At 42.0% G+C, this 22,799-nt stretch overlaps 5 protein-coding genes across 5 annotated transcripts; 1 reads left to right on the forward strand and 4 right to left on the reverse strand.

Annotated features, from left to right (window-relative positions):
- Positions 1 to 371: 371 nt before the first annotated feature.
- Positions 372 to 1,343, reverse strand: LOC110002490 (olfactory receptor 52E8-like). The gene has a single exon (XM_020658097.1). The coding sequence runs from the start codon at positions 1,341 to 1,343 to the stop codon at positions 372 to 374; it is 972 nt and encodes a 323-aa protein (XP_020513753.1).
- A 6,253-nt stretch (positions 1,344 to 7,596) lies between these two features.
- On the reverse strand, positions 7,597 to 9,660 carry LOC110002488 (olfactory receptor 11A1-like). Its single transcript, XM_020658095.3, has one exon. The coding sequence runs from the start codon at positions 8,542 to 8,544 to the stop codon at positions 7,627 to 7,629; it is 918 nt and encodes a 305-aa protein (XP_020513751.3). The 5' UTR covers positions 8,545 to 9,660; the 3' UTR covers positions 7,597 to 7,626.
- A 2,179-nt stretch (positions 9,661 to 11,839) lies between these two features.
- On the reverse strand, positions 11,840 to 12,853 carry LOC110002491 (olfactory receptor 4B13-like). The gene has a single exon (XM_020658098.2). The coding sequence runs from the start codon at positions 12,851 to 12,853 to the stop codon at positions 11,894 to 11,896; it is 960 nt and encodes a 319-aa protein (XP_020513754.1). The 3' UTR covers positions 11,840 to 11,893.
- Positions 12,854 to 14,975: 2,122 nt separating this feature from the next.
- On the forward strand, positions 14,976 to 16,657 carry LOC110002492 (olfactory receptor 11A1-like). The gene has a single exon (XM_020658099.3). It carries the CDS (start codon positions 15,255 to 15,257, stop codon positions 16,281 to 16,283), a length of 1,029 nt encoding a protein of 342 aa, XP_020513755.2. The 5' UTR covers positions 14,976 to 15,254; the 3' UTR covers positions 16,284 to 16,657.
- Positions 16,658 to 20,662: 4,005 nt separating this feature from the next.
- Positions 20,663 to 22,113, reverse strand: LOC110002493 (olfactory receptor 4B13-like). The gene has a single exon (XM_020658100.2). It carries the CDS (start codon positions 21,903 to 21,905, stop codon positions 20,985 to 20,987), a length of 921 nt encoding a protein of 306 aa, XP_020513756.2. The 5' UTR covers positions 21,906 to 22,113; the 3' UTR covers positions 20,663 to 20,984.
- Positions 22,114 to 22,799: the final 686 nt, after the last annotated feature.

Consider the following 22,799-nt stretch of genomic DNA (forward strand, 5'->3'; position numbering starts at 1 on the left):
CAAATGCACTCCTGAAAAACGTCTAGAAAATTTCAGGCCTGCTTCCGGATATTCTCCTGATCTGGCTCTTCAGATATGCACCTCACAGCCAGATTCCCTATCAGACAGGAGGATGGGTGGGATGTGTCTTGAGGTAAGACATGATGTTAAAAAAACACATCGTAAGTAGTGGATGAAGCAACAGTCATCTATACTATGCTGTAATCAGAAGTATTGCCTTTGTATCAAGGTTGATACAAAGGTTGATGTTAATGAATACACTAACTCTCAGCCCTAGAGACTTTAGGAAAAAGAGAGGGTGGGGAACTCACCATATTGTGTTGACTAGCACTGTCGATACAACAACCGATACATTTCTTTTTGCAGACGTTTTAATAGTTTTGTAAAGAATTGGGGCCAGTTTGGACAAAGTTATACCATGAGAGCATCTTCACAATGTGCTGTCTTATCTCAGCTGTTCTCATGCCATAGATGATGGGGTTGAAACAGCTCGGAAAGAACAGATACATGATACTGATGAAAACCCGAATGGCTGCAGGGAGACCATTTCTGATCCGATAGGACAGGAATGCTATGAGTATGATGGATAGACTGACAGTGTTGACCACAATGTGGGTCACACAGGTGTGGAGAGCTTTGACCCTTGACTTTCCAGACCTCAGCACAGAGCTGAATATGATGATGTAGGAGACAGCGATAATGATGAAGTCTGCCACAGGGATAAGGAACACAGAGATCAACCCCACCAGACTGTTGACGATGGTGCTTCCACAGGCCAGCTCCACCAAGGCCATGTGCTCACAGAAACAGTGGTCTATCACATTTCTGAGACAGAATGGTAATAATCCTGCCAAACTTACTACAAGTGAGACCATGAAGACATTTCTGATCAGAAGAGGGATCACAAACTTGAGAAACCTGGGTAAAGCCATGTGTTCATGGTAGTAGAGTGGAGTGCAGATGGCAAAGTATCGGTCCAGGGCCATCCAAACCAACAACGTGGACTGAAAAGCTCCAAAAAAGTGAATGAAATACATCTGAACAAGGCAGCCAATCAGAGAGATTCCCCTCCAGTCAAACAGGAAGTTCAGCAGCATGTTGGGAACGAAGAACAGTGGAAGGCTCAGATCCACGCAGGCCATGCCGGCGATGAGGATGTACATCGGTGAGTGGAGGCTTCTCTGTGATATGATGACGTACAGCAGCAGGGAGTTAGCCAACAGTGACAGGACGAACATGATGAAGAAAGGGAAGAAGAGGACCGGCCTCAGGGCACCAAGTTCATTAAAACTGTTGAGGATGAAATATTTGTGAAAAGACTCATTTCCTCTTAGTGGCTCCATCCTCCCTCTTCTTGAAACTGACTTGTGCAGGTTTGAATTTGATCGTCCTGAAAACAGAGAAACATTGAAAAGTTATTTCACATCTCCATAGCTGCTGAGTCGTGTTTCTGTGAGCAAGGGCATAGGTTTGGATTCAACATTGGGGGGGACAAATTTTCAGCAGGGGGTTTGGGGGTTCCCCCCCAGAGAATTTTGAGCGTCAAACACTTCATTTCCTGCATTCTGGTGAATTTTTATGCAACAATTTGTGCCTTTTCTGAATTAATTCATAGCGGAAATTTCTTTACTATGTATAGGAAATTATAATTATTTTTGAATTACTATTAATTATTCAACTGTATTGTTCATAACTTTTTGCATATTCAAAACATTACAGGTGTTTTGGGATGTTTTTTTAGGAATCTTGTACATCTCAAATCAAATCTATTCGAGAATGACACCTTGTTATAGCCTTAGTATCCAAAATTTAAAACTACATAAAAGCCGTTGTTATGGCTGACTAATCTATCACTCACTATTTGGAAAAAATGCGGTCGGATATTGTCCGTGTTTATTGCACTTAAAATCAATTGATAGGCAGGCTATATAAAGAATAATATCATCAAGGCATGTAGATTTATAGCCTGCTGTTTTTATTAAAATGTTGGCAGGCAGAGGACAGAACAATTACACAATGAATAAAGCAATAACGTAACACTGCCAAACATCACAATGACAGCGGACTTTAGGGACGTCTGTTCTGTGTTGTTTAACACTTAACCCTTAATCAACAGCCTAAATCATGGTTAAAAGTTAAATGAGTGATAACTTAAACAATGTTATTTAGTTATGTTGGTTCAGAAGCTCTCTGTGTTCAGAAGCTCTCTGTCCGACTGCGCGTCAGACAGTTCTCGCCTCCACGTTGTCCATTCATTACTGATAATTGGACACCTCGTCGGGCATTAACTCGTATACTTTGTGGTGTCACCTCTATACAGTTAATGGGACACTAATGCAAACACCAACCTGTTGCTCTTGCTTTGTCTTGTTACTGTCTGTGCGCGCGACCATAGACTGTATAAAGACCACGACTCCTAACCTGACCAGACCTGAACCATTGACCATGCGTGAACGAAAGTAACATGCCTGTGTGTGACTGTGCGGCAAGGTTAAGATGGTATGGTCCACTATAGGGGTGTCTGAAATGATTGGGAAATTTATTTACAGGTCAGAAGGATAGATAAATGTTTTGAGTCCCCCGAAATGTTTTTCATTACCTCTTTTTTTGACCTTTACATTTTTTTTTAATTTTTTTTTTGAGGGGGACTACCTTTTCCAAATATTGGGGGGGACACATCCCCTGCGTCCCCCCCCCGAAATCTACGCCTATGTCTGTGAGGGACATTGCTGCGCTGGCTTTCTACAAACTCTGAATAAGACATTCAAAGTTACAAACTAGAGTATGGAGTGGGGGACCTCTTCTGCCTTTACAGTGAGTTTATCACTTTGGATCATATTCCAGTTTCTCTCTCACAGTTTTGATGAAACCTAACATCACATCCACACGTGCGACTATGAGGTGGCACTCGTCATTGGACTACACTGACGGAAGCTGTTCCAGAATGTGTCTCGCAAACTGCTGGAGCTGATCACACACACAAATATCCGTCTCTCCTAACAGTCTGCAGTGACCACTACATTAACACAACCACCAATAACACCACCTTTCAGAGTAACCTTCATTTCAGGTCGGGTTCTGATGATGGCTACGTTCAACAATTTTGCGGTTTTTATGTGTTAACTTTCTTTGTAAGGATTCCATCCAGACCCTACACCCAGACCCTCCACCCAGACCATGCACCCAGACCCTCCACCCAGACCCTCCACCCAGACCCTCCACCCAGACCATGCACCCAGACCCTACACCCAGACCCTCCACCCAGACCCTCCACCCAGACCATGCACCCAGACCCTCCATCCAGACCCTCCATCCAGACCCTACACCCAGACCGTCCACCCAGACCCTCCAGCCAGACCCTCCAGCCAGACCATGCATACATTTACAAACAAACAACAGATGGATTTTGTCAGAGACAACAAAGAAAACAGTTGTAGCAGTGCTTGACAAAGATGAGCGCTGGCACCCTCATGTGGTCTCTTTGGACAATGACACACATGAGGGCCAGGCAAGATGTACAGTAATAGATAAAAAAAATATAACAAAGATATTCTAGGCTGCGCTGTACATCACATTTTAAGACTACATTCAGAAAGAGGTTGGTAGATTAAATTCTCATGTGTGCACGGAGGAGGTTAAACACTTGGTCATGATTCAGGAAAGGTATCGTGGTTTGAACTGAGTGGCAGAGTCGATCATCTGAAGCTCACTGCTGTTCATATCATAAGTCATTAAAAGCTATACGAGCCTTTGCGTCTGTCTTTATGGAGCAATCATCATCATGTATTAGTACTCGTTAATAACTCAGTAAATTATAGAATGACACTGAATCCTCACACACATCAGAGACAGAAAAATAATTCCTTTAACTGACCTCTGGTTTCCAGAGATGAAAGTATGGGGAGGGGGGGAGAAGGCCTTCAACAAACAGATGTGATTAAAGATATATAAGAAGAACACTTTATAGGGAGCTTTCTATAAACAGTCAGCGGTGAAACAATCTCTTCAGTATGTTCAAATGCTCATACAGATGGATTAGAAAATGATAACCCCTGCTTCGTAAGGCCATGCATTAAAACCACAATATATATATATAATATATAGAAATATAAGGCTAAAGATTAAATATATTTATATCCAAAAATGTAGCTTAGATTTAAAAGATATCAAAGTGTGCAGTGCCAAGGTGTCAGAGTGCAAATGTTCAAATGGTGTCTAAAGAAATCCGCTTTCAGCACTCAATCCTGCTGAGCTGTTTAACTATAACTAAAAGAAGTCATCAGAGTTACCTGTTCTATGTGTCAGCAGCTGATTCTCCTTCATCCATCCCTCTGTCTACCTGTCTCTGTTGAGCGCTGACTCAGCACTTTAATACCCTCTGTCTGATGCTGCTATTGGCTGCACAAAGTCCGAAACCACTGACTGAGAACCTCAATGAGCAGCACCATCAGAGCCCCTAAAAAACACCAACCAAGATGATTTTCGTCCTTTTTTTAAAACCACAGTTAAGATTGTTTACAAGTCCGGCAGGTGTGAAAGGTTAACCGCGTGCCAGCTTACAAGCTTTTCCCACAACTGAGTTATTCAACCCCAAAATGAACAAATCAATTGTTGAATTTTTACATTAATCGCCTTTATGAAGAGTTTCAGACTGCGCTGTGGTGCCCAGATGATCAGAGCTTGCACAGAGCTTGGTATTGGACCTAACCTAAAAACCTGTTGTGCTTATTTTGTTCAGTTACAAAGAGGCACCCAGGGTGTAAGTTAGCAACCAATGATTATCCCCTTTAATGTTTTTTGTTTGGGTCAATATTAGTTTGTTTGGTAGTAAACATTTTTCTAAGCCTTCTGAAAATTTCACAAGTGAGAAATACATATTGTTAAACATAGAGTCAGCAGCTAACACTAAAGTGAAGCTGCTCCATTGTCCCTTCTGGGCCTCCATACATGTGTGGTGGTGACTGTGTCTGCAGAGACTCTGTCCTCTGACTGGATTTTACTGTTCTGCTTTGTTCTGGCTGACTCTGGACATTTCTGGGTTTCTGGCCCAGAGACATGGTGAGTTTAGGAGTGGATACAATTCAGTGATTGGACGAGATTCAAAGCAGTGAATATGACGGACGTGGACGTAGCAGCAAAGAAGAGAAAATATAATCAGAGTGAGGAGAAACACCAAGAGGATAAAGCTTGTTCTAAAATGAGGGTGAACCTTGTGTTGTCTTTTACCCGTGGACGTGGAGTTGGTCTACTTCCTGTTGGACAGGAAGGTGACAAACACCGGCGGTTAGCTTCTGCTAGCGTGCGTTAGCTTGCAGTGTAGCTACAAGCAGTAAACGTACACACTACATCCTGCAGTTTGGGTGAGCTTCTGAGGGCGATGAGCCCAGGAGGAGGGGCCCACTTTGAATGTTGTGTTTACATTTCTGCATCGAAAAATGTTGCTGTTACTTTAAACATAGCACATCTTCAAAGTTATGACAACACCGCCCAAAGCTCATCTCTTTGGCGTGGACCATTCAAGCTTGGTCGGCAAATTCCGAAGACCGAGCCTTATTGATCATAAAAAGCTAAAGTTCTCTTAATCTGTGTTAAACCAGACACTTTGTGTTTATTCATAATAGATGTTGGCTGTAATTGTATGTTGTAGTTTTTAAGTATGTCCTCCAAACCAGCGTCTTCATGCTTTGAGAGTACAGCTCCTGAGGCCTCGTAGCTCCTGAAGGTCATGGTAGTGTTGTAGTCAGGGCCACTCGTGTAAATATACACAGAATGAGCGTGATCTAAAAACTCTTACTCACATCCAAATAATCAGTGAGTATGTTCTTCTTCTTCTCTCTAGTTCTTGACTAAAACAGCTTTTATACACAAGGGGAGGAGCCGGCCGTCCCGTCCATGTAAACACGGCTCTGACAACAACACAGCCAGCGGGACTCGAGCTTCTCCCTCATTGTAGACAGTCAGGACTCAGAGACACATTTACACAGGACAGACTTGATGTCTGATATATATATATATATTTGGAAAATGTTTCACATTCCTCCTTTTTTTTTTTTTTTTTTTAAATTTATTTTGGGCTTTTGTGCCTTTAATGGAGAGACAGACAGTACATGGAGCCGGAGACCAGGGAGGGAGGGTGGGGGGCGGCATGCGGGGGGAAGGCCACAGGCAGGTTGCGAGCCCGGGCCGCCCGCTTGAGACGACAGCCTCAATGCATGGGGCGCGCACCCTAACCATTGCACCACCAGCGCACCCCCACATTCTTCCTTTAAGGGCTGTCAGACTGGGGGGAAGTGCAGGAGGGGTACTTTTTCACAAAGGCCTTCAGGTAAAGAAGTTAAAAACTTTCTGAATAGATCATAAACATTACACCTCAGGTCATTGTCTGGTCCATGTAATGTGGACAGAGAGAGGGCACTGGGACTCAGATGAGAGGTTTCATCATGTTTACAGTATCAGTTCACATTAACGAGCCTCAGAGGAGCTCCTGTCCTCATCAGCAGATATTTCTATCTGCAGCTCCACACCAGGCCGACCCCAGAGACATCTGTGTGGACACTTGGACACCGTGGAGGCTGTAATCAGCTTCACAAACAGGATCATTAGCACTCTCCAGATCACAGGTAGCTATGGGAGGACTCTATGCTGTTGCCGCGGTTACTGCTAAAACAGAGATGTTTCAGGCTTTCACTGAAGTTGTTTATGCCCCTCAGTACAAACCAACATACAAATGTTTTCTTTGATGAACTCAAAGTTTTAAAAGTTAAGACTTGAGCAAAGTAAGACATTGAAGATATCAAGAGTTTAAATTTAAAAGGTGTTTAATCATTAAACTACAAAAAGTGTTAACTTCCTCTCCCCAGATCAACTTTTAGAATGACCACTCTGCTTTCAATCCTTTTCATTTATTTAATGTTACCAATAAAACATCAAACATTAACTTTCAATGTCAAAATAAGGTAGTGTTAATAACAGTTATGGTTTGGAAGATGTCTTCTTGTTGGTGCTTTCAGTGACAGTCAAGCATCCGGTGTTCAGGGCCGAGAAAAATCTATTACAGACATGAAATGATCGAACGCAGAGGTTTGTCTTTTCAGTTGCTGGTCAATCTGACAGAGGTGATTCTAACACAATGTGTCATATTAACCTGCGTTTAAAGCAGGAACAACCTGGATCACATTAGTTTCTCATTGTTATATTAAAGAACAGGTAAAAGACTTTACTCATTGTTATATTAAAGAACAGGTAAAAGACCTTACTCATTGTTATATTAAAGAACATGTTAAAGACCTTACTCATTGTTATATTAAAGAACATGTTAAAGACCTTACTCATTGTTATATTAAAGAACATGTTAAAGACCTTACTCATTGTTGTATAATGTTGGAAGTGTCTCAAGTTAACTTTTGTTATGAATTGGCACTGTACAAATATGGATTGATTGATTGATGGTGACTACCAGTGTAACCTTAAGTGTTGCTCACCTTTGTTATAATATTCCCATCACTAACGACAGAGAGACTGGAGCCCATCAAATATCTTTCATGTCTTTTTATTTAAACAGAATTCAGAGTTATGGATCAGAGTTGTAACCACATTTATAAGATGAACACCTAAAAAGACACATTTCTAGATCATACTTTTACATATCACGCGGATTTTGGATAATTTCAGTCCATACATGATGGGGTTGAAAAGTGGCGGGCATGTAAGAAAGTATAGAGATAATAATATTCTCAGTATATTCGGTACATTGTTCATATTATACCTGCTCTGTAATATTTCAAAACAAACACCAAAGGAGAAGTTGAGCAGAGAGGCGAGGTGAGGTGTGCAGGTGCTGACAGCTTTATGTCGGGTCTGTTTGGATCCAGAGAAACACACATGAAGGATCTTCATGTACGTGTACAGGATGATAAGCAAAGGAACATAGACAGAGAAGGAACTGACAACAAGGCCGTAAAGGTCATGGTGCCGTGTGTCAGAGCAGGCCAGTTTGACAATAGAGAAGCTGGGACAGTGCACTTTGTTTAAGATGTTTCCACACAGTCGTAAAGAAATTAATGCCACTAATGCGTAAATATTCAGTACAAACGAGAGAAACCAAATCAGAGCAATAACTATGATTACTCTGATGAAAGTCATATGCCTGTTATAGTGTAGGGGATAAAAAATAGCAAGGTATCTGTCATAAGATATGATGGCTAAATTAAAAAATTCAACTTTTCCATACGAGTAGACACAGAAGATCTGCAGGTAACAAACCGAGGCAGACACAGTGTGAACGTCTGAGAGAATTTGAACCAGGAGGAAAGGAAACAAACCTGTGCTACCAAACAGCTCATTTACAAACAGGCTGCACAGGAAGATGTACATGGGTTCATGAAGACTTCTGTTCATACAGATCACCACGATGAGAAATACATTGAAACTAATAATGAGGGTGTAAAAAAACAGGACAATCATAAAGTACAAATATTTCAAAGGACCGGTGTCAAAGTAAGCTATAAGAATGAAATATAAAACCTGTGTGGAGTTCATCATCATCCTCCTCCCGTTAACACGGACCGGTAATTGAGTTACAAACAACTATTAATGTAACTTAAAGTTTAAAGACCAAGCTGGAACAGATGTCGGTGTTAGAAAGACGTCATTGACATGCTCTGATACTCATCATGTGAAACTACCTACTTTAACAGTGGGTTCTTAGAAAACAATATTTTATAATGTAACAATACACACTGAACATTTGATCAGACCATCTTAATGTCAAAACAATTAAGCAGTAATAGTTCAAATATATTTAAAGTGATGTAGAGTATATCACAACCCCCTTTCTGAATCACAACCACTGCACTGCACACAAAGCAGACGTCATATCTCACTTAATCAAAACTGGAAGTTATAATTTCACTTTTTTAAATATTTTAAACATATGCCTGTGTTTCAAAACGTGCACCTGCAACATCACGCTCATAAAATTCACAAGTACACAAACCTGAACATTGGTCATGTAAACAGTGAATGCACACCACCCTGACAGGCCCTTTTCTTAAACGCATGTGAGTCATGACTCGTATGTTTGAAGTTAATCATTCACCTGTCTTGCTGCCGTCGTACCCTCCTGACTGAGCTGAAACCTGCAGTGTCATGTTTTTATAAGACAGAGGACGTGAGAGAACATTTTTTACATGTCATCAAATGTTTACGTCATCAAAATAGATTTCTCACTAGAGCCACTCCTCTATGCTCAACACTAAATAAACAGGTTTCTTTCATATCCTTAAAGACGGTATGTCTGTAAATTCTTTCCATTATTAATTCCATCTAGGGGTGTAAAGTTTGAAATATTCAAACCGGTAACTGATATAACTGTCTGAGTCTGAGTGCATCAGTCCGCGGAGCCCTGATCAGTTAAAATGTATGAGTGATTGAAGGTCGATGACCCAACCCATGTTATTTTGAAATGATTTATTTTCTTGTATTTGTTCTCAGTTATATGAAAGTAAAATAGAATTTGGTATTCTGTTATCATCTCTTATCAGATCGCATCAAACCAAACCAAATCATCATGTTTTAGTGAATTAACCCTGAACCAACTCCATGAAGGAACACTTTGAGGAACTCCTGAACCCAACCAACACATCCTCTGATGAGGAGGCAGAGTCTCTCCAACATCCTTGTCAGAGGTCGATCAGGTAGTCAAAAAGCTCCTCAGAGGCAGAGCGCTAGGTGTTGATGAGATTCACTCTAAGGCTGTTGACATTGTTGGGCTGTCTTGGCTGACACGCCTCTTCAATGTCCCATAGTGACAGTGCCTGTGGAATGGCAGACCAGGGCGGCAGAGGGTGTGCTCTAACTATCGAGGTATCACACTACTCAGCCAACTGAGAAAATTTGATTCCATTGTGCTAGAAAGTAGGCCCTGGCCGATTGTCGAACCCTCGCAGGGCTTCTTGGGTTGGGCATGGGAGTTTGCTCATCCAGTCTACATGTGTTTTTTAGACCTGGAGAAGACATGATAGTGGTTCTCTGTGGTCCCTTGTTTCTGGCTCTGTTTGTGTTTTTCATGGACAGTATCTCAAGGCACAGCCGGTGGAAGGAGGGTTTCCGGTTTTAGAAACTCAGAATTTGATCTCTGGTCTTTGCAAATAGTGTTGTTCTGTTAACTGCTTTATGCTGTGACTTCAAGCAGGCATTAGAGCCATTTTCAGCCGAGTGTGGAGCGAATGGGTATGCAGGTCAGCACCTCCAAGTCCAAGGCCATGGTTCTCTGCCATAAAATGATGGATTGCTCCCTCCAGGTGGGGAGTGAGTCCCTGCTTCAACTGAAGGACTTAAAGTGTATCAGGGTCTTGTTCACGAGTGGGAAGAATATGTAAAGAATAAGAAAGAAGTATAATAGAATGAATAAGATTGCGGATACAAGTGGCTAAAACAAGTTTCCTACACAGGGTGGCTGGGCTCAGCCTTAGAGATAGGATGAGGATCTTGGACATCTGGAGGGAGCTCAGATTAGAGCCGCTACTCCTTGAGGCGTGACAGTAGCGCCACTACACTTTGCTCTGTTTCAAGTACGCTACAAGTCTATTTTCATCGGAGCTCTATTCTGTTCTTCAAGCTTGACAGAATAGATCGACTCGGACAGGAAACACACAGAGCGTCCGGTCAATTTCAAAATAAAAAATCTTGTAGTTCTCCTGTGTTCTTGTAGTTCTCTGTGATTTGTGTACAGCTGCTCATGGCTGCGCTCATGTTCCTGAAAAGGACCCAATGACGGACCGTGGCGTGCACAGAGTATATGGGATTTAGGAGTGGTTATTGGCCTTCAGTATTTAGGTTATGAAATATGACCCCCAAAAGGTCCCAAACTTCTTGCTTGAAGCATTACAGTGTTCATTTTATTTACAAACTATTTCACTTCTTTTTTTTTTCTTTTTTTTGTGCTTTTAATGGAGAGACAGGACAGTGGATAGAGACAGACATCAGGGAGAGAGAGAGAGGGGAATGACATGCGGGAAAGGAGCCACAGGTCGGATTTGAACCCAGGCCCCCCACTTGGAGGACTACAGCCTCCATACATGGGGCGCACACACTAACCACTGCAGTTACCACTGTAGTAACATTGATTTATAACTCGATGTTAGTAACGAGGCCTTAACGCATCTGTTCCCACCGCATTTCTGTAAGTTATGGAGACGGACGGATGGAGACGGACGGACAGCGTGTGATGGAAAGAGAGAGATGAAGTAGAGATGGTGTCCGTTATAGGTGAACGCTAAACGGCATGAACTGTCTGAAAATGTGTGTTGTTGTGAGGGTGCATAAATAATTAAACTACTGATCATAATTTACTGATCATACACTCCCTATTCAAATAACACAATATGTACACGGTTGTCTTTCTTTCTTATTACATAAATACATCAAAATATGGAACTATCGAAATGAAAGTGTTCGGTTAAATCGACCAAAGTAACACCGCCCAACGGAGAGAAGTTAAGTTATGTGATGTGGTAAATCATATCCATGAATTCTCCTTCTCATTCAGGTCTGCAGTTATTGACTTGAATACCTTCACTAAGGTTTTAATATGTCAGCTCCAGGCAGATGTTAAGGGGGAGTTAGGGGCTCAGTGGGTCCCTGGCCCAGAGAAAATAAAAACAGGTTTTCAAGTATACTGGATGAGTAAGGGGAATCAAAATGGTCCAGTGGTATGATCAACTTTAGAATCATCATGCAGGTACTATCTAGGTCAAATGTGTTGCATGTGTTGTTTTCTCACTACAAAAACAAAAAAAAGAGAAACACAATGTTGATATTGATTCCAGAAGAAGGGTTCAGATGTTACTGCAGCATTCGAGAGGGAGGCCTCAAAGGAAAGACGATATCACATTTATCGATAGAAGATTTTGCAGGACTTTATATTCTGTGATGCTTTTGATATCAGGCTTTTACACATCACACAGATCTTGGACAGTTTGAGTCCATACATCACAGGGTTGAAAAGTGGCTGACATGTAAGGAAGTATAGAGATAAGAATATCCGCAGTGTATTCGGTACATTGTTCATATTAAACCTGCTCTGTAATATTTCAAAACAAGCCCCAAACGAAAAGTTGAAGAGGGACGCGAGGTGAGGTGTACAGGTGCTGACAGCTTTCTGTCTCGTCTGTTTGGATCCAGAGAAACACACCAGAAAGATTCTCATGTATGTGTAAAGAATTAAGAGTAAAGAACCAAAGATTGTGCTAAAAGTGGCAACGAGTCCATACATGTTAACTCCAGCTGTGTCGGTGCATGCGAGCTTGACCACTGAGTGTGTATCACAGTAAACTTTGTTAATGACGTTGCCACACAACTGCAAAGGAGAACTCAGAGATAACAAAACAACCATCGCTAAACACGGGTATATCCACGTCACAGCTATGAGCACGGCAATCTTTCTATAAGTCATACGTGTGTTATATTGTAGAGGATAACAGATAGCAAGAAATCTGTCATAAGACATGACGGCTAAGTTTAAATACTCAACAGCCCCATAAGAGTGCACACAAAAAATCTGCAGGAAACAGAGAGGAGCCGACACAGTGTGAACGTCTGAGAGAATCTGAATTAGGAGGAGAGGAAACAAACCTGTGCTACCATACAGCTGGTTCACAAACAGGCTGCACAGGAAGATGTACATGGGTTCATGAAGACTTCTGTTCACACAGATCACCACAATGAGCAAAGAGTTGGCACAGACAATAAAGATATATACAGACAGAATAACCATGAAATGCACATATTTAAAGATACCTGTGTCAAAATAGGCTGCGAGTGTGAAATATGAAACTTGTGTGGAGTTCATCATGATCACATTACCTTTCCTTTAGGACCTGTAGAGATTTTACTGGATTAAACTCAGACTGAGTTGGCATGAAATGCAACATAAAGCAGACATGAACAGGAGTCAGAGACATAATACTGAACAGATTCATCCCCATAAAAAACATCTTCAACCAACAAGCCCATGTCCTGACAGGTCAGATCTTACCAGCGTTCCTTCTGAGACATTACGTCGTGCTGCTGAAGGGAAGGAGTCCCTCTGAACTGAGATCCTGAGTCGATTTCTTTTAAAGAGAACCACCGCAGCAACAGAGGGACCTCATTATGATTGACACTGATGTTTAATTATTAAACTGATCGAAGAGGCACAAATTGAATGTCAGCCTATCACAGGGCTGACAAACAGCCACAGCGACAATAACCACCGTCCATATCCGGAGAGAGATTTCGTCCAAACTGGGCCTGGGCGAAATGACAATAAATGTTATCAGGATCAAAAATGTTATATCAGTCGATATCTATATATATATATATATATATATATATAATTATCACAATAAATGTTAAATCATTATTTCTTTTAAATTTACAGGCCGATTTTTGCTCCTGAGTGAAAGATGAAGGAACCAGATTCTTTATTGTTAGAACATGACAAACTAGAATTAAACGTTTCACCATCATAAGCTCAGTGCACGCTGCCGGAAAACACTCATATGATAGTCAGCTCCTGGGGAGTCACGCGTACTGGCCCGGTGTTTGCCGAGGGTCCACAACATAGACTGTTTATATTATTTACAAAATGGTCCACACTAACCCAGGACTTCCACCAGATACGTGTGCATTGTGTGTCCGCTCTGGTCCGTTACGCCTCCGTGCTCCCTCGTCCGTCAACACCCACATGCTGCATTCTCAAATCGCGCAACATGGAGAGCATCGTCAGACAGCTTGAGTATTGCATCCAAGCGGTACAGATTCACTGGCTACAGCCCAAGATAGTATGATGTATGTGGTATAAAACTCTATAAACACAAAAACAAACACACATAAGGTCATTGTTCTGAACCGTCAACACCGTCTGTTTTATTCTGAAAAGAAACCGAATGTTTGAATGTTGTTTTGGTGTCTGACTTCCCTCGTTCTTTTCTGTGCTAAATTAAAGCTCCATGCTCCGGCATCCGGCATAAATAGAAGCCATGAACAGCAAAGAGCGTCTCTTTGCATGCTCTGTACAGCTCTGTACTCAGCCCCCTCACCCTCAACTCCGTACTCGGCCTCCTCACCCTCAACTCCGTACTCGGCCTCCTCACCCTCAACTCCGTACTCGGCCTCCTCACCCTCAGCTCCGTACTCAGGCTCCTCACCCTCAACTCCGTACTCAGCCTCCTCACCATCAGCTCCGTACTCGGCCTCCTCACCCTCAGCTCCGTACTCAGGCTCCTCACCCTCAACTCCGTACTCGGCCTCCTCACCCTCAGCTCCGTACTCGGCCTCCTCACCCTCAACTCCGTATTCGGCCTAAAGTATCTATCTTACTATCTATCTATCTATCGGCTTGTCTGGCAATTTCAATAATTAATATTTCAATAATTGATTCATCAGAATCAGCTTTATTGGCCAGGTATGCTTAAACACACAAGGAATTTAACTTTGGTAAACTGTGCTCTCTTTGTACAAAGGCTAAATAGGATATTATAAGATAAAAGTGCAGTGGTGAATAGTGCAAGGGATGCTGAAGTAAACATGAGGTAGATTCATGTTACATCCAAAAAGTCTTTGAATGTTTTTAAAACTCTGCTAGTGTTTGGAAGGTTTTACTTGAGGAAATAATAAGTGCACACATAAACACATATGATCAAAAGTACACAGGTGTACACATGTACACACACTTATTAGAGAACTCAAGCATTACCTCATCTTCAAGGCTTTAACACGTCACCACGACCCCAAAAGACACATTCAGGGCTGAGAAGACATTAAACACTATTTAAGACATTACGTGCAGAGATGAACTGAGTGCTAACAGGAGCCTGTTAGTGTCTCAGTGTCGTGTAGCAGGTAAACACCCGGCCCTGTTTGGGTCCTGTTGTAAATGTGTGTTTCACTGCATGATGCTGCTGTGCTCTTTAGGTGGTGAAGTGTCCTTTATTCTTCATTACTAACAACAAATCTGGTGTCCAGGACTGACTCTGTGTCATCTCTGTATCTGCTCATTGAACCAACTCATTTGTACTGATTAAATTAGCTGACCATTTAAATGTGAAGTTTTACGATTTAAATTGTTGCTTCGGCTCTCGTTTTATTTTTAAAGAAGCGAAGAAAGTGTCCAGCTCAGTTTGAAATCACAGGAGTGAGCACAGAATGTAGAAGTCTGAACTCTGTGTAGTGGTTTGTGTTATCTTTACATTCATCTTTGATGAGAGCATGGCATGTGGAGAGAAGCTGTCACCTTGTCTGTGATTTTAAACAGTCCACCACCAAAGAAACATAAGACACAGTTACTCCTGCTTCTGAAAGTGAAAACTCAAAGATTGATGATTAACTCCACTGTGTTTTCTTCTTTCACTCTCAGCGCCTACTTTGACAACGGCACCTTGGAGTACTTATCTTTCATGGTTATTATGTCTTTATACGTGTTGATTGTTTTAGCCAATCTTGTGCTTGTTGTGGTGATCTGTGTGAACAGAAGTCTTCATGAACCCATGTACATCTTCCTGTGCAGCCTGTTTGTGAACCAGCTGTATGGTAGCACAGGTTTGTTTCCTCTCCTCCTGGTTCAGATTCTTTTAGACGTTCACACTGTGTCTGCTCCTTTCTGTTTCCTGCAGATCTTCTGTGTCTACTCATATGCAAATGTTGAGTTTTGTAATCTAGCCGTCATGTCTTACGACAGATACCTCGCCATCTGTTTCCCTCTGCAGTATAACACACTCATGACATCCAACAAAGTGGCCTTCCTTATTGCTCTGACGTGGTTATACCCGTTTGTTGCCATCACTGTTTTGATATGTCTGAGCGCCTCTCTGCAGCTGTGTGGGAACGTCATCAACAAAGTGTACTGTGATAACTACTCCATCGTCAAACTGGCGTGCACTGACACCACTGTTAATAACATCTACGGACTCATTTACACAGTTGTGACAAGTTGTGTCGTCATTTTAATCTTTTACACGTACACAAGGATCCTCCACGTGTGTTTCTGTGGATCCAAGCAGACGAGGCAGAAAGCCGTCAGCACCTGCACGCCTCACCTTGCCTCTCTGCTCAACTTCTCCTGCGGCTGTTTCTTTGAGATCGTCCAGAGCAGGTTTGACATGAAACACATACCTTATATGTTGCGTGTGTTTCTATCTCTGTACTGGCTCACGTGTCAGCCGCTCTTCAACCCCGTCCTGTACGGGCTCAACTTGACCAGAATCCGCATCCTTTGTAAAAGTCTGCTCTTTGGTAAAATGTAACAACAGCTTTTTCCTAGATTCTGTAGTTCTTATAAAACTGACTATGGTAAACAATACTGTCTTAGATTTGTATTAAATGTGAGTATTAAAGGTTGGCCAAGAATTAAATGGTTTGAAATCCTTGGGGCCGATTGTCTTTGTGAGTTAGCATCACTGCGATTATGTGATAAGATAAGATCCTGTTCTTCTTACCGCCCTTATCTTAGTGATTCATTTCCCGGGTTAAAAAAGAGGAGTACTGTCAATGCACTTTCTCAGAAACATTCTGATTCACCCCTAAACTCCACCAGATCAATGCGTTCAGTCCATCTCCGCTCCGTCACCTTTAGCAGAGCTGATAGGTTTTAACTTTATTCAGTGTGTGTGCCGTTTGTTTTGTTCAGAATAAAAGACTCTTTTGATGGTTTAGAACAATAGCCTTATGTGTGTTTATAACGGTTTTACAGAGTTTCAGTGTAACTGTGAGTGTGACATATGTGGAGTTCTCAGGGAACTCCCTGGTGGATAGTTCCTCGTCAAAATAGGTCCCAGAACTGTTTGGTCCAAAACAACTATTGTGTTGTGATTCTGTGATTACCGCGGGAACCCTTTCGTCTCGGCACTCCAGCTGTCCGGCAGTGCTGCTCCGTGCTCTGCCTTGAGAACACAGCCTGTGGGTGTTGATGGACGACGGAGCACGGAGCCCTAACGGAGCAGAACCGACACGCAATGCACACGTATCTGGTGGCACTGGGTTAGTGTGAAAATCTTCAACTTGTCTGATATTAAGAGCAGTTCAGACATCTCACGTTTGTTTACTACAACTCAGCCTTTTTGAACAGCTACAATAAAGACAGTTACTAAACCTGTCTATTACCATCTCAAATAGAGCATGGCTCTGGTCCATGAAATCCAGCCCGAACCAACCCGAGCGAGTGCACGTTCTGTCCGGTCACTACCCAAAGGTCATGACCAGAGGTGAGGGGTGGAACAAAGATCGGCCGGTAAATCAAAAGCTTTGCCTTCAGGCTCAGTTCCCTGGTTACCATAATGGTCCGGCCAGAGATGCATTACTGCTGACTCTAAACCAATCTGTCAGTCAATCTCACCGTCCATCTTACCCTCACCCTCACAGACCCAGAGATACTTAAAATCCTTCACTTAAGGCAAGGATTCAATCCCCACCCGGAGAGAGCAAGCCACTATTTTCTGGCAGAGAACCCTGTCCTCTGTCTTGGAGACTCGGACCCAATAAAAAAAAATACAGTTGCTCCAAAGAATACAATATAGCAGTAGAAATATATGAATCAAAATTTTAATCAAATAGAATAGGAATGTAAGTAAGATTTCAATAATAGGTACAAGGGTCTGGTTGGCTCACAGCAACGTACCCGGGGCCCAATTCTCCAGCAGCACTCGATGAGCCCGGATTATGTATTTGAAAAGCCCTACCGGCCCCAACCCGAAGTCGGGCCGTGGGTTCCATAGGGCTCAGGTCGGGTTGCAGACCTCTAAGGACCTCAGAAAAACTTTTTGCTTTCATTTTCAGCAGGCAGCATTATTGTGATGGTGTTTCCACAGGACGGACAAAAAAACCCATCAGAACGCTGCAGTCAGAGTCCTCTCCAACACCAACTTGACAATTATGTATTGATCAGTTTAGGTGTGTGTGTGTATGTGTGCTTGCACAGTATGGAGTGTTGATACTCGTTGGATGAACTGGACTTTGGGGGTCAACATGCTCTGGCACTGTACAGATGGTCGAGTGTGAGTACGCCTTCAGAGAGGTTTCTGATGCTCCTTTGTCTTCTTCCTTTTTTATTTAGGGGGTAACTTATCCTGATAAAACCAAGAGGATATCTTGATGGGCTCTATGATTTGTTGTTCATTCGGCGCCTGTTTGACATAATATTGATAAAGTGATGGAAAATACGATGAGGAGTCTGTATATTGTCTTTTATTCTGAAATTGTCCGACTTCCCGTCTGGGTCGTTCTATTCTGTTCAGCTTGACGCATGCTTGCAGTGAGCTAAGTCGAAAATAAACTTGGATCATATTTAAGCCAAATGTACTTTGGGAGGTAGAGCCTTCAGTTATCAGACCTGCTCGTGGTACAGTCTCTAAATGTACTATGGGAGGTAGAGCCTTCAGTTATCAGACCTGCTCGTGGTACAGTCTCTAAATGTACTATGGGAGGTAGAGCCTTCAGTTATCAGACCTGCTCGTGGTACCTACAGTCTCTAAATGTACTATGGGAGGTAGAGCCTTCAGTTATCAGGCCTGCTCGTGGTACCTACAGTCTCTAAATGTACTATGGGAGGTAGAGCCTTCAGTTATCAGGCCTGCTCGTGGTACCTACAGTCTCTAAATGTACTATGGGAGGTAGAGTCTTATAAGAATAGACTTAAAACATTCCTTTTTGATAAATCTTATAGATCAGACACAGCGCTGGCCAGCTGTCTAGTGTGCAACAATGCACCGAGTGTCGCGCCTGAGCGCCACAGAGGACCTTGCATCTCCTGCGCAATGAATGACAAATCATTCAAAAGATGGAGGGAAGAAAAGAGAGGCCGTTTAATGACGAGGTTTTCTTAAAAGCCAATAATATTAATATTCAGATTTATCTGCTATAACTCGAAAATATTGTACTTTTGTTTGCCTCTTCCACTGATACCAAATTTGTGCTTGCAGTCATCCTGCTTTCCGTCCAAACTCTCCGAAAGTAAACCAGTAGAACACGCAAAAACCTAACTTAAATACTACCGCCTCCACAGGGTTTGCTCCTGGTGTCATTCATGAAATTTCTTTTAGTAGATGTTACAATGTTACAATTCACTTAGCGGACGCTTTTATCCAAAGCGACAAACATCAGAGAGTTAGTACAACACTAATCCATTCATACACCAGCAGGAGCAATGCAGGGTTAAGTATCTTGCCCAAGGACACATTGGGCATGTTGCCCACCTGGGAGTTCGAACCCTTGACCTTCCGGTTGAGAGGCAACGACTCTACTAACTGAGCCACAGCTGCCTACTAATAGATCACCTGCAAACCGCACACTAACCAAACGTGCAATTTTTGAAGTGAACACGCAATTTAGTACTCTTTACTTGGGATCTTAGCAAATTAGGCCCTAAGTGTACTGAACATAAAGATCTCAGTTATAGTATTTATATTAATTATTCATTGTTGTATGTATGCAGACTTGTCCCTCGCAGCTCCTCATTTCAATTTCCTGCTTTCATACCAAAGTATTAAACTTCTTCAGTTTACTTTGTGTTAGTTTAGAGTTTGAAACGGTTCCAGTCTAACAGTTTCCATGACTTTCAGCTGCAGGATTATTCAGACATTCCTGACATGACAGCAAAACAAGGCCATGTCTCTCAGCTTTCATCGGTCATTCACATTCTCAGCAGGAGAAGCTTTTCATGGTCTAAACAGAAATGTACACATCTAGGGGTCATGGATGGACATAAAGCTGAGGTGAACAGTGACCCTCTGACTTTAAAAACTTGTCAAATATTATCGGAAAATTATTTGTGACCAGCACAGAGGGCTGGAGGGAAAAGGGAGATTTAGAAAGTGCAAAATTGCAGCACAGGCTTTTTAATTTTCCATCTCCTCTAAACGTCGATGTTTACATCACCTGACAAGTTAAAAAAAACGATTTATATCGCTAGAAACAGCAATGACGTGCCGGTGTAACGGTTCAAAGAGTGACCATGTTAACTGGTGACCTTCAGCTGAACGTGTCTGAGGTTGCCAGACATTATGTGTCCTAACGAATGCCTCCATGTCTAGCTTTCATTCAAACATATCTATCCGTTTACTTTAGATGTATTTATTTGGCATAATGAGGGAGAAAAGCAGTTTTAAAGCTTCCCACCCGGTGTTACGGTGAAGTGGGTTTACAGCTTGAAAGGGAGAGACGAGCAAGAGTGAGGGACGGTACAGTTAGGCACAGAGGTGGAGGGACACAACTCAGGTTAGAACAGTTTGTAATCGCAAGCTGATGCTGTCCGAACTGCTCCAACGTGCGTTCAGAGCGCTTATATGTCTGCACATCGGCTCGTCACCCTCACCGCTCTGTTTATTAAAAGCTATAAACTATAACAACGAGAAGCACGCATGTTAAGAAACTGATCTAAGTAGCGAGTTATATTTAAAGAGTTCATTTGCAAAAACAGATAAAACCCATTTTGAAAAACAGATGCAGATTAGCTTTTGATTAACTGTTATGTGATCCAAAATCTGTTCTGGTGCTAAATCCCAATACAGTCTATGTGGAACTCTGTGAAAGCCACACAACTTCAGTCTGAGTGCTATAACCTGAAATAAACAATAAATAAAAAAAGACATTGTTTGTTTTTTTACCTTTTTCACCATTTTTAATTTTTAATTTGGAAGCTCAAACTAAGCTTGAAAAGCTCACTTAAGCCCGCTTGGGGCGCCCGGTACAGTGTGACATCACGTGAAAGCTATGAATTAAAACATGGTAATACTGAAGAAAAGAGGAATTCCTTTTCTTCATCAAAGAACACAAAACACATCAATCAAACTGAAATCCATCCATTGATATTTAATCTTAAATTCTTTACTCAGTTCTGATTAAATGCTTGGCATGTTTGTTGTCTAATGTGACTCTGAAAGCCATGAACTACAGATGTCTTTTGTGTTGACACACACAGACTCATCTTATTAAAGCTGTCCGCTTACATGTTCTTATTTCAACCCAAGACTTCGACATGTGCTACGGATTTTAGTAATATTGAGTCCGTACATGACGGGGTTGAACAGAGGCTGGCACGTCAGAAAGTATAAAGACAAAAAGATCCTCAACATGTTGGGAACGCTGCTCATGTTAAACCTGCTCTGTATTATTTCAAAGAAAGCCCCACAAGAGAAGTTGAGCAGAGAGGCGAGGTGAGGCGTGCAGGTGCTGAAAGCTTTCTGTCTCGTCTGCTTGGATCCAGAGAAACACACTTTAAGGATCTGCATGTACGTGTAGAAGATTACACATGAAGGACAGGAGATTATGAAAGAAGCGTACATGATTCCATAGATGTTAATAATGGTTGTGTCCGAGCAGGCCAGTTTAACTGTGGAATAGTTATCACAGTACACTTTGTTGATGATGTTTCCACAGAACTGTAAAGGGACGATTAAAGAAACCACAACAATAATTCCAAGAAACGGAAACAACCAACTCAGAGAAATGAGCACGACAACTCTGTAAGTGGTCATACGTGTGTTATATTGCAGAGGGAAACAGATGGCGAGGTATCGGTCATAAGCCATGATAACTAAATTGGCATATTCTATACTTCCATAAGAGTACACACAGAAAATCTGCAGGAAACAAAAGGAGGCAGAGATATTGTGAGTGTCGGAGAGAATCTGAACCAGAAGAAAAGGAAACAACCACATGCTACAGAAGAGCTCGTTCACAAACAGGCTGCACATGAAGACGTACATGGGTTCATGAAGACTTCTGGTCACACTGATCAGCACGATGAGGAACAGGTTAGCAAAAACTATCAACATGTACAAAAGCAGAACAATGAAGAAGAAGACATGTTTCATGGGGCCACTGTGAGAGTAAGCACTGAAGGTGAAGTATGAACCCTGAGTGGAGTTCACCATGATCCCTGTTTTCAGGAAGAATTGTTCTCATCATATTCAAACGTCCACAAACTCTTCAGCGTGCGGTGATTTCAACAGCAACCATGACAGACAGCTTCCTCTTACCATCCTGTTGTTTAAAGTCAACAGACTGCGCAGGTACCAGACAGCAGCTAGACTAACACACACACACACTTCATGCATGGTATGAATCCTAACATTCATCAACCGTCCTCGGAAACCAGATGTGCCCTAACTGAAAAAGCACCCGGCTTCTGCCTCTTTAAAACCTATAAGTTGGGTGACGCCTACGCCATTGAACACACCTGACACTCAAAGGACACAAAGATTATTCTACTCTACAATCGACTAAAAATTACGTCCCCCCCCCCCCCCTTGCAGAAACCAGGATAGAAGGCAGCTCTAAATAAAGAGCTGATTTAACTGATTTCACATTTTCACTTTCATGACAATCACCAACTTAACATTTATCAAATAAACGAGCATCATCAGTCAAGAAATCGTCTGGGTGTCAAACATTAATCAGCAAAATGTTGGCTTAAGGCCTTCGCACACTGAGTCTGTTTTTTTGGATTCATTTATTAGATCTTTAATATGGGAATACGGTGGCCCTGAAGTGCAAAACACAACAACAAATAAGAAAACACAACGACAAATCACAAAACACATCAACAAAGAAGAAAACACAACCACAAAACAAAACAAAAAACACAAATCAAAAAACACAACCACAAATCAAAAAACACAGACACAAAACAAAAAACACAAATCAAAAAACACAATGACATTAACTTAAACTGGAAAAGGTAGGTACCTGCAGTCGACAAGGATTGTCGCTGATTGGACAAACGCAATGTCCGTCTTTTTAACCGGAAGTAAATGCTTCATACGCCT

The sequence above is a fragment of the Labrus bergylta genome, chromosome 11 (genome assembly GCF_963930695.1).
Source record: "Labrus bergylta chromosome 11, fLabBer1.1, whole genome shotgun sequence".
NCBI lineage: Eukaryota > Metazoa > Chordata > Actinopteri > Labriformes > Labridae > Labrus > Labrus bergylta.

Coding starts and splice junctions, on each gene's coding strand:
- LOC110002490 (XM_020658097.1), bottom strand. CDS start 1,343: ATGGAGCCACTAAGAGGAAATGAGTCTTTTCACAAATATTTCATCCTC.
- LOC110002491 (XM_020658098.2), bottom strand. CDS start 12,853: ATGATGAACTCCACACAAGTTTCATATTTCACACTCGCAGCCTATTTT.
- LOC110002493 (XM_020658100.2), bottom strand. CDS start 21,905: ATGGTGAACTCCACTCAGGGTTCATACTTCACCTTCAGTGCTTACTCT.
- LOC110002488 (XM_020658095.3), bottom strand. CDS start 8,544: ATGATGATGAACTCCACACAGGTTTTATATTTCATTCTTATAGCTTAC.
- LOC110002492 (XM_020658099.3), top strand. CDS start 15,255: ATGTGGAGAGAAGCTGTCACCTTGTCTGTGATTTTAAACAGTCCACCA.